Below are 27665 nucleotides of genomic sequence, written 5' to 3' on the forward strand. Positions count from 1 at the left end.
CTAAATGCGGAGCTCTGCCTCTTCGGGGGCCTCCAAGGAGTGCTCAATGCTTATGGTGGAGGAGGCAGTGGGCCCCTGGGAGACCCCAAAAGGGGACACCATGGGAGATCGGGCAGCTAGAGGGGAGAGGGAGGGGGAGAAGCTGGGAGACATGGCTGCCGAGGAGAGGGAGCCCTCGTGGCTGATGGGAGACCGTCGGAGGGAGGACAGGTGGGGGAAAGCCCGGCCTACTGCTGGCTTGGGGGGCACTGACTTGGCCCCGGGGTGAGCCACAGAAGTGATGAGGGGAGGGGGGTCAATGCGGGGCTTGGGCTTGGCAGGAAAGGGCTTGCGCAGGGAGCTCTCGTCCTTGAGGCGGGCGATCTCTGTGAACACGCTGGCTAGTGGCTGGAACTGAGGACACCAGTTCAGGAGATAGTCCCAGTTGTAGCTGCCACGCAGCTCCTCGTCGCTCGCCACAATGGCAGTCAGGGAGCCGTCCACGCAAGGTTTCCCGTCCTCTGGAAAAGAGTAGTCCTTGGTGGAGGGGACACTGAGGCCGCAACCAGTGCCCAGGTAGGCCCCACTGCTGCCACTGTCATCCCGGTAGAGTTGCGGGGGCTGCCCAGGAAGCAGCAGACTTGGCCCCTTCCTGTTCTTGAACCAGTGTGTGGCATCAAGCGTGGTCGGCTCACAGGAGATGTCAGAAAGGCGATCAGCATCTGTTTGGATGCCAGAATCAGGCCCACGTGTTACAAGATGCTCCTGCAGGGAAGAGGTGACGCTGGACATGCGGGGGCATTCGTTGATCATACGGATCTCGTCATCCTCGGCAGCTTCAGCTGAGCCTCGCCCACTTGAGTGGGATGGGTCCAGTGATCCCCCTCTTGTGGTATAGGCTCCCCCAGAATCTGTACCATAGCCAGGCAGTGCCTCATGGTACAGACAGTCCCCCCCAGGTAGGGCTGGGTCTGCATGGCCCAATTTCTGCATGGAGCCACTCTGCATGTGTGCCAAATCGGCTTCCTTATGGCCACGGCCCTGCTGTGACCGGAGAAGAGCGAGCACAATGGCCACGGCGGCCAGCACCACCACCACACTGAGCGAGGCAGCCACCGCTATCACCAGCAGCAAGTTGAGGTCAGGCACCAGGCCAAAGGCCGTGTGTGTCACATCAATGGTGACCTGAGTGGAGGCTGAACGAGAGGCATGTAGGGGGCTGTGGGCTTGTACCTCCAGGACCATCTGCCGTGGTTCTGACCTGGTGGGGCCCCCCGAAGGCACCTGGCTGTCCATCTGTAGATACAGGATCCCGCTCGTTTCATTGATCCCAAAGAATGGGGATGGCTTGGTCAGAGCATAGAGGACAACCCCATCCGGGCCCTCATCCTCGTCTGTGGCAGTCACATGCCCTATACTTTGGCCCCGATGTGCCCCCTCTGGAACATCAAAGTGGAAGCTTGAGCTGAGGAAGACAGGGTCATACTCATCTTCCCCAGTGACCAAGACACGCACTGTGACTGTTGCAGAGCCATTGCCAGGGTCCGTGGCCTGCACAAGCAGCTGGAAAGCCTTGCTCCGCTCATAGTCAAAGGGCAGGCGTGAATGTAGCTCCCCAGAACTGCTGTTGATGTCAAAGACACCCCAGTCCTCTGCCTGCAGAAGTGTGTAATGCAGCTCCCCAAAGATCCCAACATCAGGGTCCACTGCACGGATGGTGGTAACCAGGCTTCCTGGAGGTAGGTTTTCCCTCAGGCTGGTGCTCAGCATGTCTATCGGAAAGTAGGGCAGGTTGTCGTTCACGTCCTTCACCTCCACGGCCACGGATGCCAGGGCAAAATGCCCACTGGCTCCGTCTGAGGCCTGAATCACCAGGCTGTGCTGGGCCCATTTCTCACAGTCCAGAGCCTTGACCAGGCGAAGTGCTCCTGAGGATGGATGCAGCTGGAAGAGCCCACTGGGGTCACCGGAGCTGATGCTGTACTGCACTTGCCCATGCAGGCCCAAGTCGGGGTCGTGGGCTGCCACCCGCAGCAGCTCTGTGCCAGGCATGGTGCTCTCACTCACAGTCATGTGATAAGCAGAGCGCCCAAAGACAGGTGGGTTGTCATTGACATCCAGCACAGTGAGAACCACGGGCACTATGGCACTGTGCTGTGGCACTCCTCGGTCAGCCACTGCCACAGTGAGGTTGTAGAGGGCCATACCCTCAAAATCAAGGGGTTCAATCAGGATCAAGGCACTGGGCTCGCCCACGTGGCCCTCCAGCTGGAAAGCATGACCACTGTTCCCGCTCACAATCGTGTAATCCAGGGCGGCGTTGTCCCGAGTCACATCAGCATCTGTGGCTTCTAGGGTCAGCAGGATCGTTCCTGGGCGCAGGTCCTCTGTCACAGAGGCATTGTACTGAGGTTTCAAGAATTGAGGCCTGTGGTCATTCACATCCAGGACCTGGATCTGCACAGAGGCCCAGGCTGAGAGACGGGGGAGACCGTGATCACAAGCTTCCACCACTAAATCCAGCGTGGGATGTTCCAGCTCCAGCATCAGACGCTGGGTGGTGAACAAGGTTCCTGTAAGGCAGCAGAAGGAACAGTTGGAATTTGGAAAGGAGGAAGACCTTGGTGGAAGGGCTGGAGCCAACGCCTGATAAGGAGGCTTGCAGCCCCTTACACCCAATCTAGGGACAACCTAGTAGAACAAGAGGGAAGCTAGGGCTGTCCTCCCTGGTAAAAAAAACAAGTTCCTTACTCCCAAACCAGCACGGGGTCTCCCTGAGCACGTACCATTGCTTGCATGGATGGCCACAAGATCACTTGCCGTGAGCAGTTGATAGGTGACTTCCCCGTTGGTGCCGGAGTCCAGGTCCGTGGCGCTGAGAGTCAGGAGGGGAGTGCCAGCAGGGGTTTGTTCTGGGATGAGCACCTGCAGGGGCAGTGCAAAACATGGCTGCTACTTCCTGGCATTTGCTGGCCATCAGGCATGACTCCTGGAATAGCTGGGGAACCCCTTCCTCACCCAGGGGTTTCTATGGCTCTCCTTTTAAAGTGGGGGCAGAAAGGCAGGGGCCACTTTGGGCAGGGCAGGATGCTCCCTCTACCCCCAAGACCAAGCTGGACACTATACAAAGCCCCCCTCCCCATTTCTCCTATTAACCCCATTTGTTCTATAGTCTGGGCTACTTTGCTTTTAAGGCTTCACTTCCATTAGTGGAGCAGGAACCTTTAGACAGCGCAGGAAAACTTTCCTCCACCCCAAGCAGAGGAGACCTATTTCCATTCCTGTTCTCACCTTGGGAGGAAAGAGGAACACCTGCCACTCTTTTCCACTCTTTCTTCTAGTCACTCCCTTCTTGGGGGGGGCACTCCAGAAAGGGTCTCTCCTGAAGGGACAGTGGGCTACTGCCTCTCCAGGGCCACCCTGGACAAGGGAAGCCTGAACCTAGAGAGGTGGGAAGGCAGGTACCTGGTAGAGCGCCTGGGCAAAGGTGGGTGCATTGTCATTCACATCCTCCACCAGCACCGTGAGGTTGGCCTCCGTCTCATGCTGGGAGTCAGAAGCGCGCACCGTGAGGGTGTAGTGATTACGCTGCTCATAGTCCAGGGGCTCTGTTAGCACAATATGGCCCCCATAGGGTAGGATGCTGAAGGTCCCGGTGTTGCCGCTGTCCAGGTAGAGTGCGTAGATGAGCTGTGGTCCACAGTCCACATCGTTCCCAGTCACCATGGTGATCTCGGTGCCTAGCAAGGTATCTGCAGGAGCAATGCAGGAACTCAATAAGCCACCTCTGGGAAGTATGGGCCCAAAGGGAGGCCCCGGCTTGCAGTGAGTCTCCAGTGGAACAGGACACGTTCAATCACCATGCAGGGACCCTTGAGCAGGCCCTCTTCCCTTCCAACCACTTACTCTCTGCTACCCGCACCTCCCAGGGTGCAGGGATGGTGGGACTATTGTCATTGAGATCCATCACCACCACCGTGAGTGTGGCTGAGCCCACAAGGGGAGGGTGTCCTCTGTCTGTTGCAGTCAGCACCAGCCTGTGGGGAACAGGACTCTGTCAGAGGTTTTGTGGGATGGCAGGCCCAGTTCAGATCTGCCCTAGAAAACAATTCCAGGGAAGGGCTTGTGTGGCACCACCACCTCCATTGTTCTTTCAGCTAGGGGTCCACTATTGTGTTCACCCACAGCATTTATCAAGTTGGGTATCAACTCAATTTCTCTGGGATCTGGGTCACCCAGACCTGCTACTTGGGAGCAGACTGACTCTCTGCCATGCCCTCCAGCCCTGACTGGCACCCCACGAGCTTTGTGTCAGCAGAGTTCTTCCAAGGTTTCGTGGTCCCTTCCCCGGTGGGTTGCAGGCTTCATAGGTTGCGAGAAACATGTGTTTTGTTAGTGTGTGCCAGACAATCTGAACGTAACAATGACTTTTGCAAAGGAGCACCTTTTACATCTCCACCTCCTTTTTCTAGAGCGGGGATGGGGGGGGGGGCTGAACCTCAGCAGTGCCTAGTTGGCTATGCTAGCAGCACAGCTTGTTTGAGCGGAGGGAGCAGAGAGTGACTCACCATGGACCCTCCCTGACCCCAGTACTGACTAAGTTAATGACTGCACAAGATTCAGCTGTCCACTATGTCAAGCCTTACCCGCCACTCCCAGGCAGCCAACCCCACTGGTCGTCTGCAGAAGTGCTAGGACTGGCTGGGAACGAGAGGTTGACTCACCGGGTCTGGGCCCAGATCTCCCTGTCCAGGATGGCTGCTGTGGTGATGGCTCCCGTCTGGGCATTGATTCGGTAGAGTCCGTCCATTGGCTGCGTCTGGTTGATCCTGTAGACCACCTGGCCATTGGGGCCCTGATCCAAATCATTGGCCACAACCTGCAGCCAGAGAAGCATAAGCACTGCCATCCCTGAAAGGATTCCCTCCTCCTCCTCCTCCTCCTCCTCCTCCAGCCCCGAGCCTCCAGGACCAGCACCTGCTTTCACCAGAGTACCTGGATGACCGGCAAGTCGTAGCCCTGGGCCTCCCCAACGAAGGCCACATAGTTCTGCAGCTGGAAGCGGGGATGGTTGTCATTCATGTCCTGCAGGTTGATGGTGACGGCCATGAAGCCAAAGGAGGCAGGGGACTCCGCTTGCATCACCAGGCGCAGGCGGGGCTGTAGCTCAAAGTCCAGCCCTTCAGCGTTGGAGACAGAAATCGCTCCTGGAGGGAGGCAAGGTGGGGCTGCTCTGTCCGAAGCTCCTGTTGGGTGACTGTCCAGCACTGACCATGCACACCCAACCCCTCCAGAAGCTGAGTGGGGTTGGCAGCCATCGGGGCAAGCAGGGCAACTTCCCCGTGGCTGCAGCGCAAGTGAGGCAAAGGGGGGGGGTCAGGGAAAGGGCTTCCTGGNGAGGGAGGGAGGGAGGGAGGGAGGGAGGGAAAGGGGCATCTACACATTTAATAGCACGACCCAAGTGGGTTCATGACCCTCAAGGCTGCCTCTTAGGCTCCAGGCCTTCTCTGCCACCTCCCTCCCTCTTCAGCTGTCTCTTCTCTTGTTCTTAGGCTCATTTGCACCCACGTGTGCACGTAGAAAAACGTCCCCCTGTCACCCCCATCCCCATCCCAGGGGGTGGTTCTGGAAGCAGGGAGGTGGCCCCAAGGCTGCTGAGTTTAGAAAAACAACAGATGACCAGCGATAATCATCTAGGTTCATCTAACTAGGAAACTCCTCTCTCTCTTGCATCAAAAGAGCAAGAAACACCAAACAAAACACTTACAAGTTGTACAAGTGGAGTGCTTCCTGCCGTCCACAATTAACTCAGTGCAGGGTCCAAGGGGAGGGGTCCTGGGTGGGATTCCAGGCCCAGAGTGGGACACCGGTGGGTCCCTGCCTGTGCATGGCCTCAAAGGCCCCCTCCCCACCAGGTCTCTCTCTCTCTAGCGACTTGGGGAGGCAAGTCTGCCGGTTTGAGGGGGGGCACTTGGAAGGGCATCCCTTGGACTCTTGGAAGGTGCAAAACAGAGGCAGCAAAAAAACCTGCCTCAAGATTGAATGACACAATTTCAAGGCAGCCGCAAAGTGGCTCTTCCAGCACCTGCCAATTCTGTGGCTTGCAGTCTAAGAGGAACTTCAGTTCCCATTGACTTAGTGGGCTAAGTATTCCCACAACTAAGCCCATTTTCTGATTTCATAGTCAGCCACATACTAATACATGGTCACCAGCACAAAGGAGTGTGCACGCACACACACGCGCACACACACACACACACACACGGCACAACTGTCATGTTCAGCAAATGCAGCCTTTGCTCTTGGATCATATTAAGCCCCTTCTGACATAGTTCCAGCAGAGAAGAAGTGGGAAAAGAGACCCTCCATAACTCTGGGGGGAAAGAAGGGCCGAATGGGGCCGCTCCTGCTCTCGTCCTCCAGCTGGTCAGCCAAGCAGAAGATCTTCCAGTCTGAAGATCACAAGGAAGCCACGAGTTTATTCAGCCACCTGGGTGGGCAACTTGTCTCAAACAGAGGCTGGGGGCTCAGGCTACCTGGCAAAGGAGCCTCGGGCAAGAGTCCCCGACTACACAGAACCAGGGCACACGCTCGCTTGGGGCAAGCCCGGCCTTTGATGAGGCCTCTGCCAGACTTGGCAAAATGTCCAGAGGGACAGCTGGGCACAGGGTCAGGAGCTTTTCAGCTGTTGGGATCCCAGGGTGGGAAGGAAGGAAGCCCATTTCTGGATTTCAAGGGCTTCCTCCATTTTGGCCATGGCGATGCCGTCTGCTGCATCCCCACCATGCCAAGAAAGCTGGCGCCGGCCACTTTCCACTCGGATCGTTGGAGAACTGTGGGGGGGAAGGGACCGTGGTTTTGTGGTTCTGCTTCTCACATGAGCTAGCTAGAAGGGAAGACCAGGGAGAAGAAGGCCTAGAAGCCGGACCCCACTGGATGAGACCCCTGGCCCATCTCAACCAGCAGCCTGTTCTCCAATGACCCTCTGACTGCCCAAGGAAGCCCGCTGGTCTCCCGGCAGGGGCCCCTCAGAGGCCTCCTCGTGGGCATTCAGGAAGACAGTTTCTGATCACGCCATCATTTCCATGAATCGATCCAGCAGCTTTTTGAAGCCCACCAAGCTGCTTTGAGTACCACATCTGGTACTAATTCCAAAGCTGAATTGAGCATTGTCCTTTTCTCTGCCCTGATTCGGCCAGATTCAAATTTCAGTGGGTGACGGCAGAGCAGAGCAAGGAGCTGGCATTTGACTATTCTGCTCTGAGCAAAACACGGCACGGCAGGGCAGCCCTCCTTACGCAATGGATGCACAGGGCAGAGAGCAGGGCCTGGGCAGGAGCTCGCCCGAGTCCCCGCAAGGCAGCCGAGAGGGAGCTTTTTGGTAGGAGGGCAGCACAGAAGGAAGAGACGCCACTCAGGCAGCTCTTGGCGGCTGCCTCCCCCAGAGCCTCCTTGCTTGGCCAGGGGTGATGTCAGCTGCTCCTGCCCTCTCCCGAGGGGTGACTTGTCCGCACTGGGGCAGGCAGGATGGGTCTGAAGGCTGGCAATGCGAGGCTCCCTTTCTTATTACAGCACCTCCAGGGATACGTCAGTGGGGGGGAGCCAGAATTAACGACCACATAACAGTTGATCCCAACTGTGGTCGTAAGTCTAAGAGGACTACTTGTATGCATGCTGATTTCACATGGAGTTGAACATTTGTTGCTCAGTGTGGTAAGAGTAGCATAAAACTGAAGTAAAGCCCATGTGAAAATATTGGAGTAATAATTAATGTTCTTAGTGAACAGTGAAACTCTGAGCAGAGAACAGGACAAGGATGTGCGAAGACCTCTTGATTTCTTAGTGGAAGGGTGGATAAAATGGGTATTGTCCTGCTGGCGCTGGTTCTCGTGGTGTGTTGTTGGAGACCTAAACCTACATGGAGCTTCCTAGGGATGCAGAGCAGAGCTTGTCTCTTGCCCTGTTTGGGGCCCGGAGCCCGTAAAGGCCCCTAATGGGCAGCTGGGGCCTCAGTATTGTCTGGTTGGGAAAAGGACCTGGGGAGAGGACTCCCCTGCCTCCTCTCGGGGGGGACCCATCCTTTCTCAGTGCCCCCCAGCCCTGCCCTGCCAAGTACCCGAGTCGGGCTGGATCCGGAAGGCGCCGTTCTCATTGCCACTCACGATGCTGTAGGTGATCTGGCCGGATGATCCTGTGGTGTGCCTGGCTGGGGTGCTCAGCACCAGTGTGCCTGAAAGGACAGTTAGCACCACAGTCAGAAATGGGGTGGGGTGGGGGTGCAAAAAGGCCAATGGGGGGAGGATAGTGACTGGCCTCCATGGGGCAAAGGAAAATGCTTAAGCCAGAAAAAAGGAATGTATGGGTCATAAAGCCTGCTGAAAGGACGGGGCTATCAACTGTATCACCTCACCTCACCCAGGAAACGGAAGCCTTCAGTCGGTTTCTTCGTTCAGCAAGGTGAAATGAATGCGCAGCAAGACATGGTTTAAGTATTAGAGGGCTGCTCCAGAGTCTCACCACCCTCTGGAGTTGGCAGTGGGGAAGGGGGCAGAGACCCAGGCAACGGGCTCAGAACCGACCTTTCCCCTCCTGCAAGTGATAGGGGCAGGTGCTGGGCAAGGAGTGGGATGGGGGGACAGCCCATTTCCAGCCCCTCCCCCACTACAGGAGCTTTGAGCCAGACCCTCACCCTCAGCCCAAGAGCAGGGGGGCATGGAGGGGAAGGAGCTGGACTACCAGGGGCAGAAGCAGATTCTGCACTCTCTTAGCCTGGGAGAGTTGAGGAGAGAGCTGCTGATGCTGCTGCCTCAAGGACAGAGGGTAGAGACATCCAATAAATCAATCAAACAATCAATTAGTAATGAACACCCGTGGATCCAAAGGTCCTACCTGCCATCTGAACCTATCTAAGAGGCAAACACCAAAAGTACTGTAAGTCGTGAAAATTGAACTGTGGCCACTCCCAAAAGGGAACCCACTTCCGGGATGGGGCCATGCAATCTTTGTGTAGAATAGGCTGCGTGGCAGATTGGCTGCTTCCCAACAGAGAGCTATGGAAAAGGTAAGTAACCAAGCCATAGCAGGGGGTGGGGAGGAGTGTGTGGGATGCAGTGGAGTGCTAAGCAGGGCCAAGCACTGCGGGGTCAAGGGGGGGATGGGGATGAAAAGAGGCGGGTGGTGCTGCAGCATTCCTGCAGTTGGTCTTAAGAGTGGGGTGGATTGCCAAGTGACTAAATCTTGGTCATATGACGGGGGGGCACTGCAGCAGCTGTAACTTTGGGCAGGGGTGGCAAATCCCTTCATTCAGCACTGTCATAATTTCAAACTCTCTCTGAACAAACAGTTGTTAAGTCAAGAACCACCTATAACCTTTTCAGGTTTGGGATTTTAACTCGGGATTTCTTCCCCATTTCTTTCCTTTCCACACTGTACCTATCTTACACAAATGCCTCTACAGAGGCTCTTGGGGTGAGGAGGACTAGCCTTCCCTCTTCCATCTTTCTCCCCACAATCCACAGTGTACACAACTGTGTTTGCTCTTCCCTCCGCATCAGGGCAGAGGCCTCAAGATATCCAGCAGACAACAGCCATTCTGCCAGGCCCAGCTTGGTGCTGGTCTTCTGTCTTGGTCTGCCTCTTGGGATATGCCCCCCCAAGCCCCTCACTTGCAGAAAGGGCCCGTCTCCGGGCAGTACCTGGGGCAGCGTTCTCAGGAAGGACCACATCGCTGGTGCTGCGAGGAAAGTGCACTCCCCAGTGGCTCTCGTCTTGCATATGAATGACCACCACGCCAATGGAGGAGAGGGGGGGCTGCCCCAGGTCGCTAGCCAGCACAAACAGGGTCCGCTGGCGCTGGTTGAGACTCCCCAGGGGCTGCAGCAGCTGGATGGCCCCAGTGTACGTGTTTATGGCGAAGGCTGGGGCGGGCACAGCAAAACGATACAGGATGGAAGCGTTGGCCCCAGCGTCGTGGTCCTCTGCCCGCAGAGTGGCCACCACTCGCTTGGGTGGAGTATGGTGGGGCAGGGTGACGGTGAGTGGGCTGAGGGGGAAGGATGGGACATGGTCGTTCACGTCTTGGACAGTGACCATGATGGCTGTGGAGGCGCTCCTGGGGGCTGAAGGGGAAGAATCAATGGCCAAGCCTTGGAAGGAATAGGTGGCCCGGCGTTCCCGGTCGAGTGGCTGGGTGCTGTACAGGCGGCCTGTTTGCGGCTCCACCTGGAAGGCTCCCAGCGACTCGTTTGCCAGGAAATACGAAATTCGTCCGTTGTTGCCTTCGTCCGGATCTTGTGCCTTAAGTTGTAGCACGGGGGATCCCACGGGCAGGTCCTCAGGCACCTCTGCGGTGTAGGCCTCTTGCACGAAGTGGGGAGCGTTGTCGTTCAGATCCAGCACCTGTACTTGAACTGCCATACTGGCACAGCGGGCAGGAGAGCCGTTGTCGCAGGCTTGGGTGGTTAGCATATAGGTGGCTTTGCGTTCCCGGTCCAGCCCTTGCACAGTGGACAGCTGGCCAGTTAAGGGGTCCAGAGCAAAATCCTCTTCAGGGTCCCCAGCTGCAGGGAGAAGGATAGGGGGCAATAAAAGCTTCTAGGCCAAAGTAAGGCTAAGGGTCACTTTGCCAAATCGTGACTCAATTGCAAGGAGAGCAAAATGGTCCAGTTTCCAAAAATGTATTATTTACTTATTTTAGGGGAATCTGTAAACTGTCCCACTTAGCTAAGTATCTGTGGAGATTCTCAATCATCCAGGTCATGGTTATCCCAAAGGTGCTTTTTTAGAAGGCAACTGGACTTTCTTGTTTTTCTTTGAAGACGTTTCGCTTCTCATCCCAGAAGCTTCTTCAGCTCTGACCAGATTGTAGGGAATGGAAGGATTTCTAGATATGCAAGGAATATATATCCTTCCATTCTCCATCATCTAGTCAGAGCTGAAGAAGCTTCTTGGATGAGAAACAAAATGCCTTCAAAGAAAAACAAGAAAGTCCAGTTGCCTCCTGAAAGAGCGTCTTTGGGACCACCTAGCTAAGATTCTTGGTGGAGAACAATGGCCGAATATAATGACCAATAAAATTACCAAGAATGGTGAGAATGCCATACTGTCCAGCCCAAAGGCCCCGGGGCTTCTTGTGGGATGCTGCCTGCCCCGGGCTCCCTTCCCTCATTTACCTGCCAGTGAGTAAGAGACGCGCCCATTGTCCCCCGCATCGTGGTCTGTGGCACGCAGGGTGAGCAGCTTCTGGTGACTCTGGTTCTCTGGCACGGCCAGAGAGTAAGCATCATTCTGGAAGATGGGGGCATGGTCATTCTCATCCCCCACGAGGACACGCACGGTGGCCTTGGCCTGGCGGGGGGGCAGGCCCCCATCCTGCGCATATACTGCAGGGAGAAACAACATGCATGGCGCATGTTAGCCCCAATTCTTTCTCTGCCCCAGAATTCTGTGCTGGGTAACTCTGATGCTACACTAAAAGTGGCTTGTTTCTTGCAACCCCCATAAACATTATGCAGATAAGGCTTATTTGCATACATTAACCCATTGGGCACAATGATACGTGCAAATAGGCCTTTCTGCCAATTCTACAAGCCCTGGGAAAGAGCATTCAGTCCCCTGAACCCCAAGTATTTCTAAGCATACCTCTGAGTGCTGAGGCCTAGAAGCTTACTTTTTCAAAAAATAAAGTAATGTCTCAATAGAAGAGAATATCTGAAGCTCAGGGTTGAACTGTGGAGTACTTGGTGCTCTCTGAGCTTGGTGGTTTCCTTGCAGATGTTTCATTAACCAGACTAGGTAACATCATTAGTTAAGTTTCCAGGAATTCCCCAGTAAGAAACACAGTGAAAGCTCCTTAATCTCACAACATATGGACAAACTCAACCACAGTTTCAGCTGGGAAACTGTGACCAGCTTAGACCCAGCCAAATCCAAAAACACTGAGAATTCCCAGAAGACCGGCATTCAGACAAATCAGCCATCTACAGATAAATAAACCACATTCAAACACCATTATGAAGGAAACAGACCAGAATTCATCACTGCAGCAACCAACATACAGTTAAACAAGAACTAACATCAAACAATCAAGCAGAAAACAATGCCCATCAAGGAACTACACCAAGCAGAAAACTGCACCCCAGCAACACTGGCAGGGCAAGGTGCAGTGTACAAGTAGGAAGCCCTCCTCCTCCTCCTCCTCCTCCTCCTCCTCCTCCTCCTCCTCCCTCGTACTGAAGACGTCACCATTAGCTATGGGAATCTGTAAGTCTGCAAGCAAACCACCAAGCGCAGAGGGGCTCCAAAACAGCACGGGAGAGGTCATTTTGGGTATTACTTCGATGTCCTGCGGTTAGAGCCCTGTGCACTGCAATGGGCAGCTACCTTGGGTGCCAGGGGGGAGGAGGATGGTTTATGTTCACTCAGACACTGTTTCGAGATCCCTTCACGGATGCTGCCGCCACACTGGGGGTGTCTGCTTATGTGCAAGGCAAAGATACGCCTGGTGGAAAGCGAGCCCAGCACTGGGGAAAAGCAGCACTGAAAACGCCAATTGGAGCAGTTGCTGAGGAACCGCGACAGTTTCCCCTCTAGCGCTGGGGAAATTCACCTGGCAAAGGTGAGGTTTTGTGCACAAGGACCATCCAGAGCCAGGTGCAACCCTCCGCAGTCGCCTATGAATAACAAAAGGGCAGAGTCTGGCTTGCTCTAATTTTCACAAGACGTCTGTGGCCAAAAGAGGGGGCAGCCTGCTAATGGAGAAGGACCCAGCGAAGAGGACACCGCCTCCTCCTCCTCCCCTCCAACCCCCTCCCGGCCTTCCTCCCAGGCGTCCGTTACCTGTGAGCAGGTGTTCAGCTCGCTCTTCGTGATCCAAGGGGCCTAGAGTGCTGATCAGGCCTGTGTGGGGGTCAATCGTGAAGTCGTCCCCAGCAATGCCGCCATAAGTCACCTGGCCATTGGTCCCTGTGCAGGAAAGGGGAAAGGGTCTTTTTTTTCCAGGCTCCTGGGAACCCTCATAATCACAGACCCGTCTCTCCACCACTGCACAGATCAGCTGACGGAAAGGCATGGAGGACCACCAACCCTCTTCAGAGGTGGGAAGGGGCTTTGCCAAGACTCATGGCTTGGCCTTTTGCATTTCCCGTTTAAGCCGAGACCATTCAAGACGATATGGCCATCCCTCTGGAGGACCAGTCTTGGCAGCGGGACCTAGGCCTGACAGGGAGTCTGGTGAGGAGGGGGGGGAAGTCTCATCGGTCACTGGAGGGTGGATCTCCTCGCTGGATCGCTCGGTCTCTGTGGGGAGCACAGGGGACCCTGTTACAGATGCTGATGGGCTCAAGACCAAGACCAAGTTGCTTTGGATGTTGTAGCTGTCCATCTGAAGGAGGTCCCCTGGACAGCAGGTGTGCCTGCAGCTTCCCCCAGGGGCGTATAGGGGTCTCGGGGCCAAGGAAAGGCCCTGCTGGGCAAGGAGGGTGGCTCTGCTACCTGGCCAGGGTCTTTGTGCCTTTCCTGTCTCCCAGGGCAGAGGAGACTCCTACCAAGGTCCTGGTCAGTGGCATGGAGTTGCAGCACTGGAATGCCGGCAGGAAGGTTTTCGGCCACCTGGCCTTCATAGACGCTCTTCTCAAAGGTTGGTGTTTCATCGTTCACATCCAGCACTTGCACTAACAGGAGCTGTGTGGCGCTGTGCCGTGGGGATCCGTGGTCTGTGGCCACCACTGTCAAGTTGTGCTGAGATACTTCTTCCCGGTCCAGAGCCCGCACAATGGACAACGCCCCTAGGAAAAGAGCAAGAGGGAACAAAGCAGGGCAGCTTGTTCTGCACATCTGGGTAGAAGTTTTGTCCCAGGAAGCAGGCAGATGGAGAGAGACTGACAGCAGAAGGGGCCTTGGCTGGCATGTCTGTCCCTTGGCAGCCCTCGCCAGCCCTCGGCAATGGGTTCTGATTGTAAGCGCTGAACTAGCCAGCATGGTGGGGAAGGACACTTCGCCTGGTGAGGGCATAATTATGTTCTGGATGCACTGAGATGATCTGGGGGAACTTGAGGTGGTTTCCCAAAAGCTCTCACAGCTGGCAGGCTATTCTCAAAGGTGAAAACCCCACCCTGGCACGGACCGTTTGCTTAAAGGCTGCTCCCCGAGACTGGCCCTGGGAAATACACACTCCGCCTTTTCTGCCTGCTTCTGCTGCCTACCTGTGCTGGGATTGAGGTAGAATCGCCCGTCAGGGTTCCCTGCTCGCAACAAGTAACTGACTCGCCCGTTCTCTCCCATATCCTGGTCTCTGGCCACCACCTGCAGCACCAGAAAGCCTGTGGGCTGATCCTCAGGAACATCAACTCTTGGTGGAGAAAGGAACTCAGGTGCATTGTCGTTCTCATCCATGATGAAGATGTGAGCGGTCACAGCTGCCGAGTGGCGCTGGCTGACATTGTGGGCTTGGTCTGTGGCCATGACAGCCAGCAGGAAGGCAGACTGGCTCTCTCGGTCTAGAGGGGCCTGCAGGCTCAGCTCCCCCGTGAGGGCATCCAGCTGGAAGACGGGGTGCAGGGTGTCCTGCCGCAGGAGGCTATAGTGCAGCTGGCTGTTGGGACCGGGACCATCGCCATCCAGAGCCTGGAAGGTGTAGAGGGCAAGGCCCGGTGTAGCGGTCTCTGACACCACCACTGTGACGGGGTCCTGAGGCCAAGTGGGGCCATGGTCATTGCTATCCTGTACGTGGATCTCGACCAGGAGCAGGTGCTGGCTGGGGTAACCATGCCATGAGTCTTCCACGCTCACGTGCAAGGTATGCCGCCTCTCTGCTTCATAGTCCAGCTCTTGCGCCAGGTAGATCTCGCCCGTGCTGGCGTCCACGATAAAGACGCCGTCTCCATTGCTGCCCCCCACCAGCATGTAAATTACTTGCCCACGGAGGGGTGGTTCTAGGGGAGCCACCGAGCCAATGCTGGAGCCAGGTGGCAGGCCCTCCATGGCATAGAAGGTCAGCACAGTTGTTTCGGGGCGGGCGAGGGCATGGCTGGAAGATACCACCTACAGAGAAAGGGAGGGGAGGGAGAGCATTTAGGGAGGAGGGGGAGAACCTTCCGAGCGAGGAGCTGAGGGCTGGCAGGTTCCCAGGAAGCTCTGCATGTACCTGAATGCGCAGTGTGGCAGCCGTGCTCCTGGGAATGACGCCTCGGTCACTTGCAGTGACAGTGAACAGATATTCTCCCTGGTCAGCTTGCTGCAAGGGGGTGGCCGTGCGCAGCTCCCCCGTAGCCATGTGCAGTGAGAAGTGTTCTGCCCAGGCACCTGCCAGGGAAGGAAGGAAGGAAATGTGGCCATCTGGAGAAGCCAAGCAGGGGAAGAAATGGCTGGCCTTGGCCTCTCCTTCAGGAAGGTGAAACCAAGCGGCCGAGCCCAAGGCCCTGTTCCATGCCAGCCCTCTTGAACCAGATGGGATGCTTCAAAGGCCCAGTCCGAAAGGATCCCCGGCTTTTCCTTTCCTGTCCAGGTTCCTGGCCAGGACAAACGTGGCCATCGCCTGCAGCTCATGCACACAGGGAGGCTGTGGGAGAGCCAAAAGGGCAGCCCAGCTACGAGGCCACCCTGGCTGATGGCTGCCAAGGTGCCTCTGTGCCCTCCATGCCTTTTAGCGGCAGGATGTGGAAGGACCGTCTTTCCTTTCCTACTCAGGAAGGGCTCCTCTGAGGAGGGGAAGGAGACTGGGGCCAGCCCTGCTCTCTTTTGAAGGGCTCACTCCTGCAGTTGTCATAGGGACACCGTAGGGATTTTATAATATTTTACAGTGCTTCAGTTCTACACTTCAGCTGTCCATGCTTTCCTCTTACAGCTCTCCCTTTTGCATACAACTTTTACAGCAAGAGCCCTGACTGACCTCACCTGGTGGTCAGCACAGCTTGCCCTATGAAAGGGTCTCGCACATCTTTTTGCCTGTGGACTGCACACCACAATGAGTTCTGACAAACCTCAATCCTTGGGGGGGGGGAAATAGGATAACTCTGCCGAGCACCCTATAGGAACTGGGGCCACACGGAGAGAGAGGCTTGAACAGGTGGAACCTCCCTTTTGTGTCCCCCCTGCTCATCCCATCCGCATCTGTATCTTTGAGTACAAGGACCAAGAGTGACCTCTGAGCCTTAGGTCATTGGGTAGAGGAGTGCAGCCGGCCAATTGGCCTGATGGACAAAGCAAGAGCCAGAGATGCTTCTGCCTGGTCCTCCATATGTTCCCCCAGTCAGGATCAGGCCAAGAAGCGAGGAAGGAGGGAGAGCAGAGAGACCTGCTGGCTGCCTTTCGTGTGCGCAGTTGCTGCCTTCCTTGTTTTCCTGTATTTCCCTTCTGATCATAAACATTTTATTTTGAGAAGTTTGATTTAAAAAGGGGATCTCTCATTAAAACCCCTCTCCCTGTGCACGATGCCCAGCGCCTTCATCCTGACAACCAGGATCAGGTCTGTTTGCTTCTCAATTGCTACAGCTGCAATTCCAAAACTCCCCCCCCCATCTTTCTGAGAAGGGGGGCTGAAGGGAAGGGAGCGAGGAGACCAGCTGGTGGCAGCTCACCTCTTGGCCCTGGAAGAAGGACTCTGCCTAGAGAGGCCACATATCCTCTCACCCTGCCTGTCCATCACTGGGACCGAATCTCCAGGTAGCCAATGGGCAGCTTTCCACCCCAAAGGCTCCACCTGCAGGCCTTTCCTCATCCACAGGGAGGTGCTTCCCCTACTTCCAGACTGAGATTGATCCACCTGCTTCTCACCCACCCAAGTAGCCATCTTCAACAAGCACGAAGCAGAAGAGGGTATGGTAAGGGAACAGGAATTGGTTCCCTTACTTCCGGTTCCATCGGCTGGAGGCCGGTTCAGTGCCTGGGGCTAACAGTGACGGGGAAGACTGCTTGAGACGGGAGGCTCACGGGGGCTCCTCACCTGACAGCGTGTAGAAGACGGTTCCATTCTCACCCTTATCTGGGTCCTTGGCCTGCAATGCGGCCACCAACAGGCCAGCTGGCTTATCTTCCAGAACCTGATGGGCAGAAAGCCAGGAAGTGGGGAGCTGGAACTGACCACTGACTCCTCTTCACGCCCTCCTGGCCACTGAGACAGCTTCCCAGCTCCGCGTACTCAGACGTGGTGTGTCAGTGTGCAAGGAAGCCCACCTGCTCTTCAGTGCTTCCAAAGAAGCTACGATGGCTTTGCCTGGCAGCCAGCCCGACAGCCAGGGCTCTCCCTCCCTGTCCCCGAGAGAGCCTGAGCCCCTGCTCAGAAATGACCCACCCAGCCCCCTGACCTGCAGGAGAAATTCACGTCCCTCGGCCACGTGTAGGAAGGTCGGCGCATTGTCATTCTCGTCCAGCACAGTGACGTAGATTGTGCCTGTGGTGCTGCGGGGCGGTGTCCCCCCATCTTGTACCAGGACTTGCAACTGATAGCTGCTTTGCTGCTCCCGGTCGAGGCTCTTTCGAATGCTCAACTCACCTGCAAACAAAGCATGTGGACAGAGTCTTTCAGCCTGATGTGCTTGTGCAGGAAGGCCACACTTGTATAAAGACACTCCTCAGTGGGAACACCCAGGCTTTGCTCTCCCCCCCCCCCCACGTCCTCTCACCAGTCTGGGTGTGGATGAGGAAATGGCCCTCGTGTGGCACCAGGCGGAAGGTCAGGCGGCTGTTGGACCCAGCATCCCAGTCAGTGGCTATCACACGGCCCACACTGCTGCCAGCAGGCCGGTTCTCCACCACCGTGAAGAAGTAGCGCTCCTCGCTCAGACGAGGACTGTTGTCATTCTCATCCGTGACAGTGACCCGGACTGTGCTGGTCCCTGTCTGGCGCCCTTCACCCTCTCCAGCTACAGCCAAGACAGTCAGCACATACAGCTCCTGCACCTCCCGGTCAAGAGTCCGGCGCACATGTAGCCACCCTGTGTCAGGTGCAATCCCAAAGCTGGTCGCATCACCATCTGCACGCAGATGGTAGGCAAGGAGGGCGTTGTGTTCCCGGGCCAGAGCCCTCACTTGCAAAAAATGAGTGCCCACTGGCACCCCCTCCCGCACCTCCACTCTGTAGGTGAGAGTATCAAAGAGGGGCCCCAGCTGGTCTTCAGCCTGCATGTGGACTAGGAGGGTGAATGTGGCACTGAGCCGCGGGGTCCCTCCATCCTGTGCCAGAATGAGCAGCTTGTAAGGGCTGAGGCTTTCCTGATGAAGGGCCCCCATCAGCCGCACCTTCCCTGACAGACGTTCTACACCGAAGGCAGCCATTCCACGGGAGGCCAGCTCAAAGTGGACTTGTCCGTTGGCTCCGCTGTCAGGGTCCTCAGCCTGCACGGTATAGACAATGGTGCCCAGGGCTGCTCCCTCTGGCAGCGACACAGAATCAGAGGACAAGGGGAAGCGGGGGGGATTGTCATTGACGTCAGAGACAGTGATCTGCACCCGGGCACTGCTGTACGCGGGCGGGGAGCCGCTGCGGGCCTGGACCTCCAGGGTCAGAATGGACTGCGCTTCATGATCCAGGGCCAGGTTGGTGTGCAGCTGTCCCGAGCTGGGATCAATGGAGAAATGGCCTTGTGGGTCCCCCGCAGAAATGGAGTAAAACACACTGTCCGTTTGGCCTGGAGAGATGAACAGGGTCAGCACCGGACAAAGGTCGCAGTGCCCAAACTCTCCACATCCCGCCCTTGATCTCCCTCCCTCCCTGAAAGGTCTCACAGTTCATGGTGCTTCTTCCTTTCCCTTGGGGAGACTTTGGGAGCTGACCTGGACCACATCTGAACAGACATGGCACCGAGTGCATACATTAAATAGAAGGAGCAGCTCAGGTGCACTTCCCTCTGGAAGCCTGGGCCAGGCAGGACTTTGGCACAGAGGGCGCCGCTTCCCACAGGTCGGACCACCTGCCTGGAAGCAGGGGAAGGGAGCAGCAGCTAGGAGCCCCTTTGCCAGGTCCATCCCACTACTATGAGGAAATTTGGTAAACTGTGGGGGCTTTCTGCTTCCTCAATGGACCCCTGCCCCTGTACTCTGGGCAAGAGGAGCAACCTATGCAAGGTCACTAAACAAGGTGCGGAAGCAGTACCTGGAGCATTGTGTGCATGGATGGATCCCACGCTACTGCCCGGCCGGGTATCCTCTGGGACTGTGAAGTAATACTGGGCCCGCTCAAAGTTCGGAGGGGAGACAGTGCCCGCCACAATGCTGATGTTGATCTGAGCAGTTGGCTGAGCTGCCAGCCCTCCTCCATCTTCAGCCTCTACCTCCAGCTGCACCAACAGGTTGGCCTTGCCAGTGAGTGGCCTCCGCAACGAGATGACACCTGTATAATGAAGGAAGCCAAGCTGTAAGGATGGGACCAGATCCAGGCTCCCTTGCGAGAAGGGTTTGCAGCCCACCATGCCAGAGAGCCTGCAAGAGGTTCCCCCTCCCTGTCATGCGGTACCAGTATCGGGGTTGATGGCAAAAACGGTCAACATGTTGCCATTGGCAATGCGGTAGGTCACTCGCCCGTGCAGGCCCTCATCCTTATCCTGGGCAGTGACTCGCAGAACAGCAGAACCCGGCTGGCTTTGGGTGCTGATGCTGGCAGCATACTCAAGGGGGTAGAATGCCGGTGCGTTGTCATTGACATCTTCCAGAAAGACTTTCACGTAGGCCGTGGAGCTGAGCCCACCCTGAGAGAGAAGGAAGACCCTTTGGAAGAAGTGCCAAGAGCAGCCATGCTCCTGGCTGCATTGATGGCTGCCCGCCCAAGGAGGCCTCCAGAAGCCTCGGACGGGGTGCCGGCTGATGCCTTCTGCCTTGGCACCGCAAAAGTGCTGAAGTGGCCGGCAGCTTTTAGGGTTTCTGAGAGACCCTTCGTACACCCCTCCCTTCTAGTACCCAGCCAGGCCTTGAGCACAGAATGCCTTTCTGAGGCTCCTCGACTCCTTGTGGCTGCTCACCCCATCAATGGCCGTGACTGTGAAGTCATAGGTAGAAGGCCCCTCGTCCCGGTCCAGGCCTTGTGCAGTGCAGAGCTGGCCGGTCTCTTCCCCAAGAAGGAACGCAGAGGGAACCAGGCTGCCGAGCCCTGTGCCCAGGGCATAAGAGACGCTTCCCAGGGAACCGCTATCTGCATCGGTGGCCATGATCTGTGGCAAAAGCGGAAGCACCACGCTGACCCACCAGACAGAAAGATGCCAAGAGGTCAAGGGTCAGCTCCACCTTGCCAAATGACCCTCGCTGCAGCCCCCTGCCCCCCCCCCCGCACTCCCTGGGCTCTGCTGGGACAATAGTCAGAGGATTGCAGGACTTCTCCCAAGCCAGGTCAGCCTCTGTACACACACACAGCTAGCGATGGGGTGGGGGTGCATGGGGAGGGAGGGGGATTTTCCCTCTCCCCTCCAATACCGAGATGGCTGGAAAAGGAGGGGCTCCTTCAACGAGGACCTTCAGGATGCCAGCAGCCAGGCGGATGACTGCAAGGGGCATGGCCCTTTGCTAATGGGGGCACACACCCACCCTTTCCCACCGGGTACAGGTGCCAGGAACTCTAGCATCAAGCATCTGAGGGAGGGGCTCAACCAATCCACTCACACATCTGCCACTGGGGGCCAGGCCGCTGATCCCGCTCTGTCCCCTCATCCCCCCCACCCTGGCCTTTCCTTGCACCTTCTACCCACGCTGGAAAGGGGTTTCTGCCCACCAGGAAGAGGACGGGAGCCCACAAGCGGTGGCCAGCAGACAAGAGGGCGGCTACAAGAAGGGGTACCAGACCCAAACGGGACAGGGAGTTTGTGGGGGACAGTCTCCAGCTGACTTTTGTCTTAAAGAAGGACCTGGTGTGGCTAGTTCTGGAATGGGAGACCTCCAGAAAACCCTGGACAAACTCAGTCCCCAAGAAGAGGTCTCCTCCCCAAAGAGGCTCAGAAGAGGGAACTCCTCCCTGCTTAAAAAGGGTGGAGTGTGCAGCCTCTGCTGGGAGGGGGAGGGGGGAGCAGGAGGGATGGGGAGAGGAAGTTGCAACAGGACCCCTTCTGTGGGCCGAGGGCAGGCCTGCTTCAGTACGGGGGGGTGGGGGTGGGGAAGAGAAGCTGGAGCCTTCCCCCCTCCCCACGGGAGGATTGAGGTAGAGAGTCTCCTGTCTGGGGAGCCATAAGCTCACCCCACTTTTGCCACACAATGGTTTGTTCACAGGCCTTGGAGGGCCCAGGCTGGACTCCCCATCCCACTAAGTAATGCCCCCCTGAGGGCCGCTGGTTGGGGCCCTCTTGGGAAAAAGGGCCCCTTTTAGCTTTTCAAGGCCTGATTGGAGGGGAAGGCCATTGGCCGGAGGTGACCCTCTGGCACTCACAACTGCTGGATGGGCAGAAGAGGGTAGGTGGCTGCTTGGGGCAGGGGGAGAAGGGAGGAAAGGAACAAGAAAGCCGGGGCCAGCCCCTTCCGGGCCCTGCTCGCCTGAGTTCATCAGGGAAGGGCCTCACTGCCCCCGCGGGGCCTCTCTGTTCTCCTGCAGGGCTGCCCCAGCCAAGAGGAGGGCTTCCCACTGCCTTGGTCACCCTCCGGTCCCAGGCCTGCCAGTGATAGGCCCCTTATGCCACGGAGGTCCTGGGAACGGTGACCCCCAGGGTGGCCTCTGCGCCTTGCCCCATTGCTAGCCTTGGCTCTTAGGGCTGCCCCTGCAACTTGAAGGACTCGCAGCTGCCCTTACAGCAGAACACACACACACCCCGCCCCAAGGCTGTTCTGCGCATGGAGGGCAGGGTGTTTATGCTGGGGGGGGGGGCGGGAGCCAGAGGAAAGCCTTGACCTAGTGCGCCTGTGCGAGCTGAGCCAAATACTATTTTTCTTTTTTCTTTTTCATGGGGTGCGTGAATTTTAAAACTCCCAAGTTTTTCTGTAGGCATGCTGGTAAATAGTTCTCAGCTTCGGCTACCATCCCATCAACTTTTGTGATCCTGGAGTGCACAACAGGATGTTTTTCAGCTTTTACAGTAGCCTCTGGCAGGAAAACTCCAGATCTTTCAATGTTTCAAATTGCAGTAAAACCTACGGAAATCACTTGAGCCGATTGCTCCAAGAGGGGGGAATCCTTCCTCTCCAAGCTCAGCCCATCCCCCCTCCTCCCCCCCTTCTCTCAGTTGGGCAAGAGCGACAGGCCCCCAACTACTACTTTCAGCAATAACCAGCCAAAGACGGGCTTGTTTTACCAAAAGTTTTACTCCAGCAGCGATTCCTACCTTGCCTGCTTGCCTGGCCCATCCCATCCCCGAGGCCACGAATGGCAGGCTGCCCAAGAGGCCCCACTCGACAGATGTGCACAAAGCCACAGCTCCACATCTGGCTTTGGTTCAGGCCGAGAGCGGTGGGCGCACTGGCGCCAGTGTGGTCAGCAAGCCCACGCAGGCTCCCTGCTCAGCTTCTCGGGCAGCAGCCCTCCTTGGGCCTGGCACAGATGCTGAGCGGCTAAAAACAGCTGGGCTATTTCAGGAAGGGCTGGCTTCCAGCTTCAGGCTGTTGGCCTCAAGGGTCAGCCAGGAAGCGGATGGTCTGCATGGCTGGGTCAGGAAAGGAAGCTGCCCCGGGAGAAATGAAGGCGGCGGCAGCAGCAGCAGCAGCAACAGAGTCGGTGGTGCTGCTGCTGGAGAGATGCCTCCCTTGCAGCAGCCAGCCAGCCGTGTGCCTGAAGGCCTCTTGACCAGAAGCAATGCCCAGGAGGAGGAGGAGGAGGAGGAGGAGGAGGAGGCCCCAATCTGACCGGGTCCAGATTCTCTGCAGGGGAGCCCGTTTCATTCAGCAAAGAGAGGATTAGCAGCACAACTCTTAATGCAACCCCCTCCTGGGCTGGGCACGACCCCCCCCCTACCCTGGCACCACAGCAACAGCCCTCTCATCAAAACAGCCAGAAGCCGCCGCAGGGAGGGGGGAGATCAGTTGGAGCCCAGCTTCTTTCTAAAGTGCTTCTTGGTTGTGTTGGTTATCTGGGTTCTTTCTCAGCTGCCTGTGTTTTAATCTGTATAACGTTCATTATTGTTTTTACTCTGTTTTGATTCTGTTTGCCACCCAGAGTCACTCACTGAGATGGCTGGCTGTATAAATTGGATAACTAAATAAATATAAATCAATAAAGAAACTAAGTCAATAAAGAACTATAACCTTGAGAAATGGTTCAAAAATGTGAACAGGGAGGGGGATGCTATGCCAACTCAGCCAGTGGATGCTTCTCGGGGGTGTGTGTGGAAATGTTGGGTGCTTTTTGGATTGTCCTCTTTTGGAGTCCTGGGTTCGGCTGTCTAGCTGGTCTCAGGGGTTTTATGGGTCTCCAGGGACGCTCTGAGGTCTACCGGCCAGGGCCTCTTTCCACAAAAGCTGGGCCTTCCTTGGCCTCGCCAGGAGCCGTGCCATCACGCTTCCATTCAAGAGGCACGGGGTGGGGGTGGCAGGGGGCTTCAGAGTGGGCACAGGCATGTTGTTGTGGTGCCTCTCTGACACAAGAGTGTGCTTCCTTAGCAGATGAGCACAATGTGCACGCCACTCTTAAAGCCTGACATCCATTGCACGGCATAGCCCCATATTGCTCTAGCCTGGCATTGCCCTCATGTAGTCGAGCGCCCTTATTTTCCTTGCTGTTTTCACCATTTGACTTACTGGGAGTCGGCAAACTCTGTCAGGGAGAATTGGCAGAGGGGGCAGCTTCCTGCTGCAAAGATGACCTCCCCCACCCCACCCCCGAACCAGGGTGCTCGTTGCAGGGAGGTAGGCTGGGAAAGATCAGTGCAGGCTCTCTGCCCCCCCCCTCCCCCCCTGAAGCGGGAGGGAAGAAGTTTCATCTGCAGAGAGAGACAGCAAGCAGGCTGGACAGTGTCTTAAGGGGGCAGCTTCCCAATCAGAAGCGATGCCCCAACAGGACTTCAGGGATGTTACCGAATTGTTTTTGACCCTTGAGTATTAATTTTAGGATTTGGGAGGAGTTTAAGGCTGGGATTAGGAAACAGGGATGGTACATTTGTCCCTAGCAGTGGTGCTGTCCTTCTCAGCCTTTTTCCAGCATTCCTGACCACTCGCTGGTTCTGCTGCTGATATCTGGGCACCTTGGCTGTGCAATTTTGGGGAACTGCAGGATTGCCAAAAGTTTGTTTGAGGCCACTGCCCTGCTTGCTTTCTTGGGCAGACGCCGTTCCTGGCCACCAACCACATTCTGGGTTGTCTTATCACTGTGGCAGGTGCTCTTCACGGAGAATATTCTACCGTCAAAAAAGCATATGCACATGCTACACAAATGCCACTCATAACTATGTGGCATACACCAAAAGCACACCCCACGAAACGTACACAGATACCTTAATCCCCTTTCAAATTTAAAAAAAAACTCTAGAAAGGAAAGAGGTTCCCACAAATGCAGAAGGAAACCCATCATTTATCTGCTGTAATTTGCGGGGGGGGGGCTTGGACCCCAGCCGGACCAATGATTGGATGAAGAAGCCAAGGTTGCTTCGTCATCTGCAAAAATGACTCTGGCTTGTTAAAGGGGATCCAGGGTTACAGCAGATTCAGTTCTGATTCTCACTTGTCAGGAAGCAGCTTCACTAGGCTTTGTGCCACCGTGGCTCTGCTCTGGTGGCACCTTTCACCTGAGGGAAGGGGTTCTAGGAGTTAGCAACACCCCATGGTGTCATTTAAGCCAAGATAAATGGGATCAGCGACACTCATGTCTGGTGTTTATCCCACACCACTGGTCATCAGTTGTAGCTGGGTCTCTGCCTAACAAGGAACGGGAGAGGGATTTACACAGGAAAGCCAAAAGGTCCTTCCTGTAACGCCCACTACACTCCAGAGGCAGAAGGAATCCCTCAAGAAGGGGGAGAGAGAGAGACAGAGAGAAAGAGAGAGAGAGTGTTGCAGACAGAGAGAGGGGAGGGGAGGAGAGGAGAGAGGGGAAGGGAAGGAAGGGGAAAGAGGGGAGGGGAGAGGAACTGTTCCAGAGATCTGGCTCTGAAAAGCACAGGATTGGGGCCAGGCCCACATTCTTCTTGGGTACAAAGCAAAAGGAAACAAAAGAAACATATGGTACAGTCTACAATCGGAAAAACAAAAAGGTAAAACTGAGAAAGACCAAAGAAGGTTAAAATTAATGAACTCTATCTCGCATAGATAGAAGATGCCATTCTGGCAATCTTAGGACCAAAAACTGTGTGAAAATCAACACAGAACTGCCTGGCAAAAAAGCCAGCCAAATCTCAAAGATTCCTGAAACATTTGTGATCAAGGATGGACAGTTATGCACACATCAACAGTGCCCCAAAGGCTGGAGGATACAACACTGATGCGCTGCTGGCTCCACAGGAAGGAGGTTGCCCTACTGTGGCCCTTTCCACCAGCAAGGCCTGGCAGGAGGGTCCTAGGCTGGGTCCCTGGGGCTACCCTGATGGACCCAGAGGCAGAGGGCACAGAATCTTTCTCCACTGTCATGTCCCCACCTGCAGCCTTTAGATGCTGCTGCCTTACGAGCACCAGCCTCTGCGCTATAAGTCCTCGCTTCCACTGGGTCTGGCCTCTGTGGTGAACCATCCAAGTGGTGGCCACCACATCTGCTGGCAATGAATTTAACAATGAGACTGTTCCACTGCTCCCAAAGCACAATATTCCTCTCTGGCCTAAAATAAGGTTTATATATCCAAGGTCTGCCAGGGGTGGGGGCTCCTAGGAAGCTGAGGAATGGCCAGGGAATCTCCACCTACGAGAACCAGCAGCCCAAAGCAGCCCAGCGGTTCTGAGCAGAGGCTGCGTGAGAATGAGTCTCAGAAACAGCATCCAGAGTTCACCTTTGCATGTGCCAGCAAAGGCAGGAGGCATGCGGTGAGAAGCTGCCTTAACTACCCAAGAGTTTAACACCCCTCCTGCTCCAAGGAAGCAACGCTTTCCCCCCAAGATGGATCGCTCCTAACCGCATCCTGATCTTTGCTCACCTGGAGGAAGCAGGTGCCGGGGGAAACGTTCTCCTTCACGGAAATATTGTAGAAGTTACTTTCAAAGACAGGCTCGTTATCGTTGACGTCCTGCAGGGTGACAAGGACCACTGTGGTAGAAGAGAGGGGGGGCTTGCCGCGGTCAGTGGCCAGCACAGTCAGCCGAGGCTGCGGGTCGGTCTCATAATCCAAGGCAGAAGCAGTGGTGACGATGCCAGTGGCCGGGTCAATGGCAAACCAGTGAGAGTGGGAGTGGTGGTTGTGCAGGATGCTGTAGCGGATCTCCCCGTTGGGCCCTTGGTCTTTGTCACGGGCGGTCACTTGCAGGACAAAGCTGCCTGGGTAAACCACCTCAGGGACACTCTGTTCATACTCCTGGGCATCAAAGAGAGGAGGATTGTCATTGATATCCATCACCTGCAGCACAAAAGCTGATTCGGCCCGCAGGGGGGGAGTTCCAGCATCTGTGGCTGTGACTCGCAGCTCGTAAGAATCCCGTTCCTCGCGGTCCAGCATTTGATCCACACAGATCAAGTAGATGATGTTGTCTTTGGTCGTGAGAGCAAATTTCCCCTCGCCCCCCTCTAAGGAGACGTTGACGTTGGCATATTCTCCGTAGTCAGGGTCAGAGACAGAAATGCGGGCCACAAACTGGCCAGGCTGCGCCCCTTCAGAGATGCGTGGGGAGCCATCCTCGCTGAGGAAGATAATTGTCATGGTGGGCTGGTTGTCATTGTAATCCCGGACCTGAATTGTAACAAAGGCGGTGGAAACTTCTGGGTGGATGGCCTTGTCCCGGGCCTGCACCACGAGCTCATGCACCTTCCGGAGCTCATAGTCCAGTCCCTTGTTGAGCTTGATTACTCCCGTGGATGCGTCTATGGTGAAAAACTGCTCCGGGTCGCTCTGCCGGCGGTTGATCTCATACACCACCGCCCCATTGTCTCCCTCGTCGGCGTCCCAGGCAAAGACCTGGAGGATGCTGCTGCCGGGGAGCAGGTTCTCTGGGATCAGCGTATGATAGCGGCTCTGGTTGAAGGCTGGCGCGTTGTCATTAATGTCTTGGACAGACACTTCCAATGTCATTTGGGAGCTCCTTGGGGGGGATCCGCCATCATAGGCCTCAAGAAGCAAGGTAAAGGCGGAGCGGGCCTCACGGTCTAGAATGCTGCTCACTACCAGCTCCGGGTGCAAGACCCCATTGGGTCCGCGGCGCGTCTCCAGCTGGAAAGCCTGGCCCACGTTTCCCGCCTTGATTGCGTAGCCCTGGGTACCAAGCAGATCGCTGTCTGCGTCAAAGGCAGGATCCAGAGGGAAGCGGCTGCCGGTGTGTGTGCGCTCTGGGATGAGGAGGGCAGCCTGCTGCTTAGGAAAGGTGGGGGCGTGGTCATTGATATCATTGACCTGGATGTTGACTTCCACTGTGGCTCCATCTGGGGTGACAGCAATGAAACTGTAGTGGTCGCGGCTTTCATGGTCCAGCACCCCTGCTGTCTTGATGATGCCAGAGTTCTCATCAATCTCAAGATCTGTGGCAACGCCACTGCCCTCCTGGGCAGAGATGAAGTACATATAGCTGGTGGTGCCCGTGGGCAGGCCTGCACTGATGTCCCCAATGATGGTGCCTGCAGGCATCTCCTCATCGACCTGCAGGTCCAGAGTGCCTGGCACTGCCGTGCAGCGGCCCCCAAGCAGTGGCAGCAGCAGCAGCAACACAAGGGGAAGGGGCCCCAT

General features: G+C 56.1%; 1 protein-coding gene across 1 annotated transcript; it reads right to left on the reverse strand.

The window, feature by feature from the left end:
* On the reverse strand, positions 1 to 27665 carry DCHS1 (dachsous cadherin-related 1). The gene is made up of 20 exons (XM_015817302.1): positions 25932 to 27665; positions 19929 to 20117; positions 19427 to 19658; positions 19067 to 19303; positions 17598 to 18602; positions 17280 to 17467; positions 16919 to 17015; positions 15122 to 15279; positions 14181 to 15018; positions 13524 to 13763; positions 12817 to 12942; positions 11151 to 11360; positions 9675 to 10538; positions 8096 to 8209; positions 4975 to 5186; positions 4704 to 4858; positions 3886 to 4016; positions 3445 to 3731; positions 2766 to 2904; positions 1 to 2552 (listed from the first exon to the last, which is right to left on the reverse strand). Exons 1-20 carry the CDS (start codon positions 27663 to 27665, stop codon positions 1 to 3), a joined length of 9708 nt encoding a protein of 3235 aa, XP_015672788.1.

The sequence above is a fragment of the Protobothrops mucrosquamatus genome, unplaced genomic scaffold, assembly GCF_001527695.2.
Source record: "Protobothrops mucrosquamatus isolate PMUCROS unplaced genomic scaffold, P.Mucros_1.0 scaffold570, whole genome shotgun sequence".
Taxonomy (NCBI): Eukaryota; Metazoa; Chordata; class Lepidosauria; order Squamata; family Viperidae; genus Protobothrops; species Protobothrops mucrosquamatus.

Bases quoted from the DNA above. Each gene is read 5' to 3' on its own strand.
- DCHS1 (XM_015817302.1), bottom strand. From the start codon at position 27,665: ATGGGGCCCCTTCCCCTTGTGTTGCTGCTGCTGCTGCCACTGCTTGGG. The intron at 15,019-15,121 runs GTACATGCAGAG...CTTTCTCTGTAG, and splicing joins CTGCCACACTGCGCATTCAG to GTGGTATCTTCCAGCCATGC. The intron at 5,187-8,095 runs GTACTTGGCAGG...GCCTCCCTCCAG, and splicing joins CCGGATCCAGCCCGACTCGG to GAGCGATTTCTGTCTCCAAC.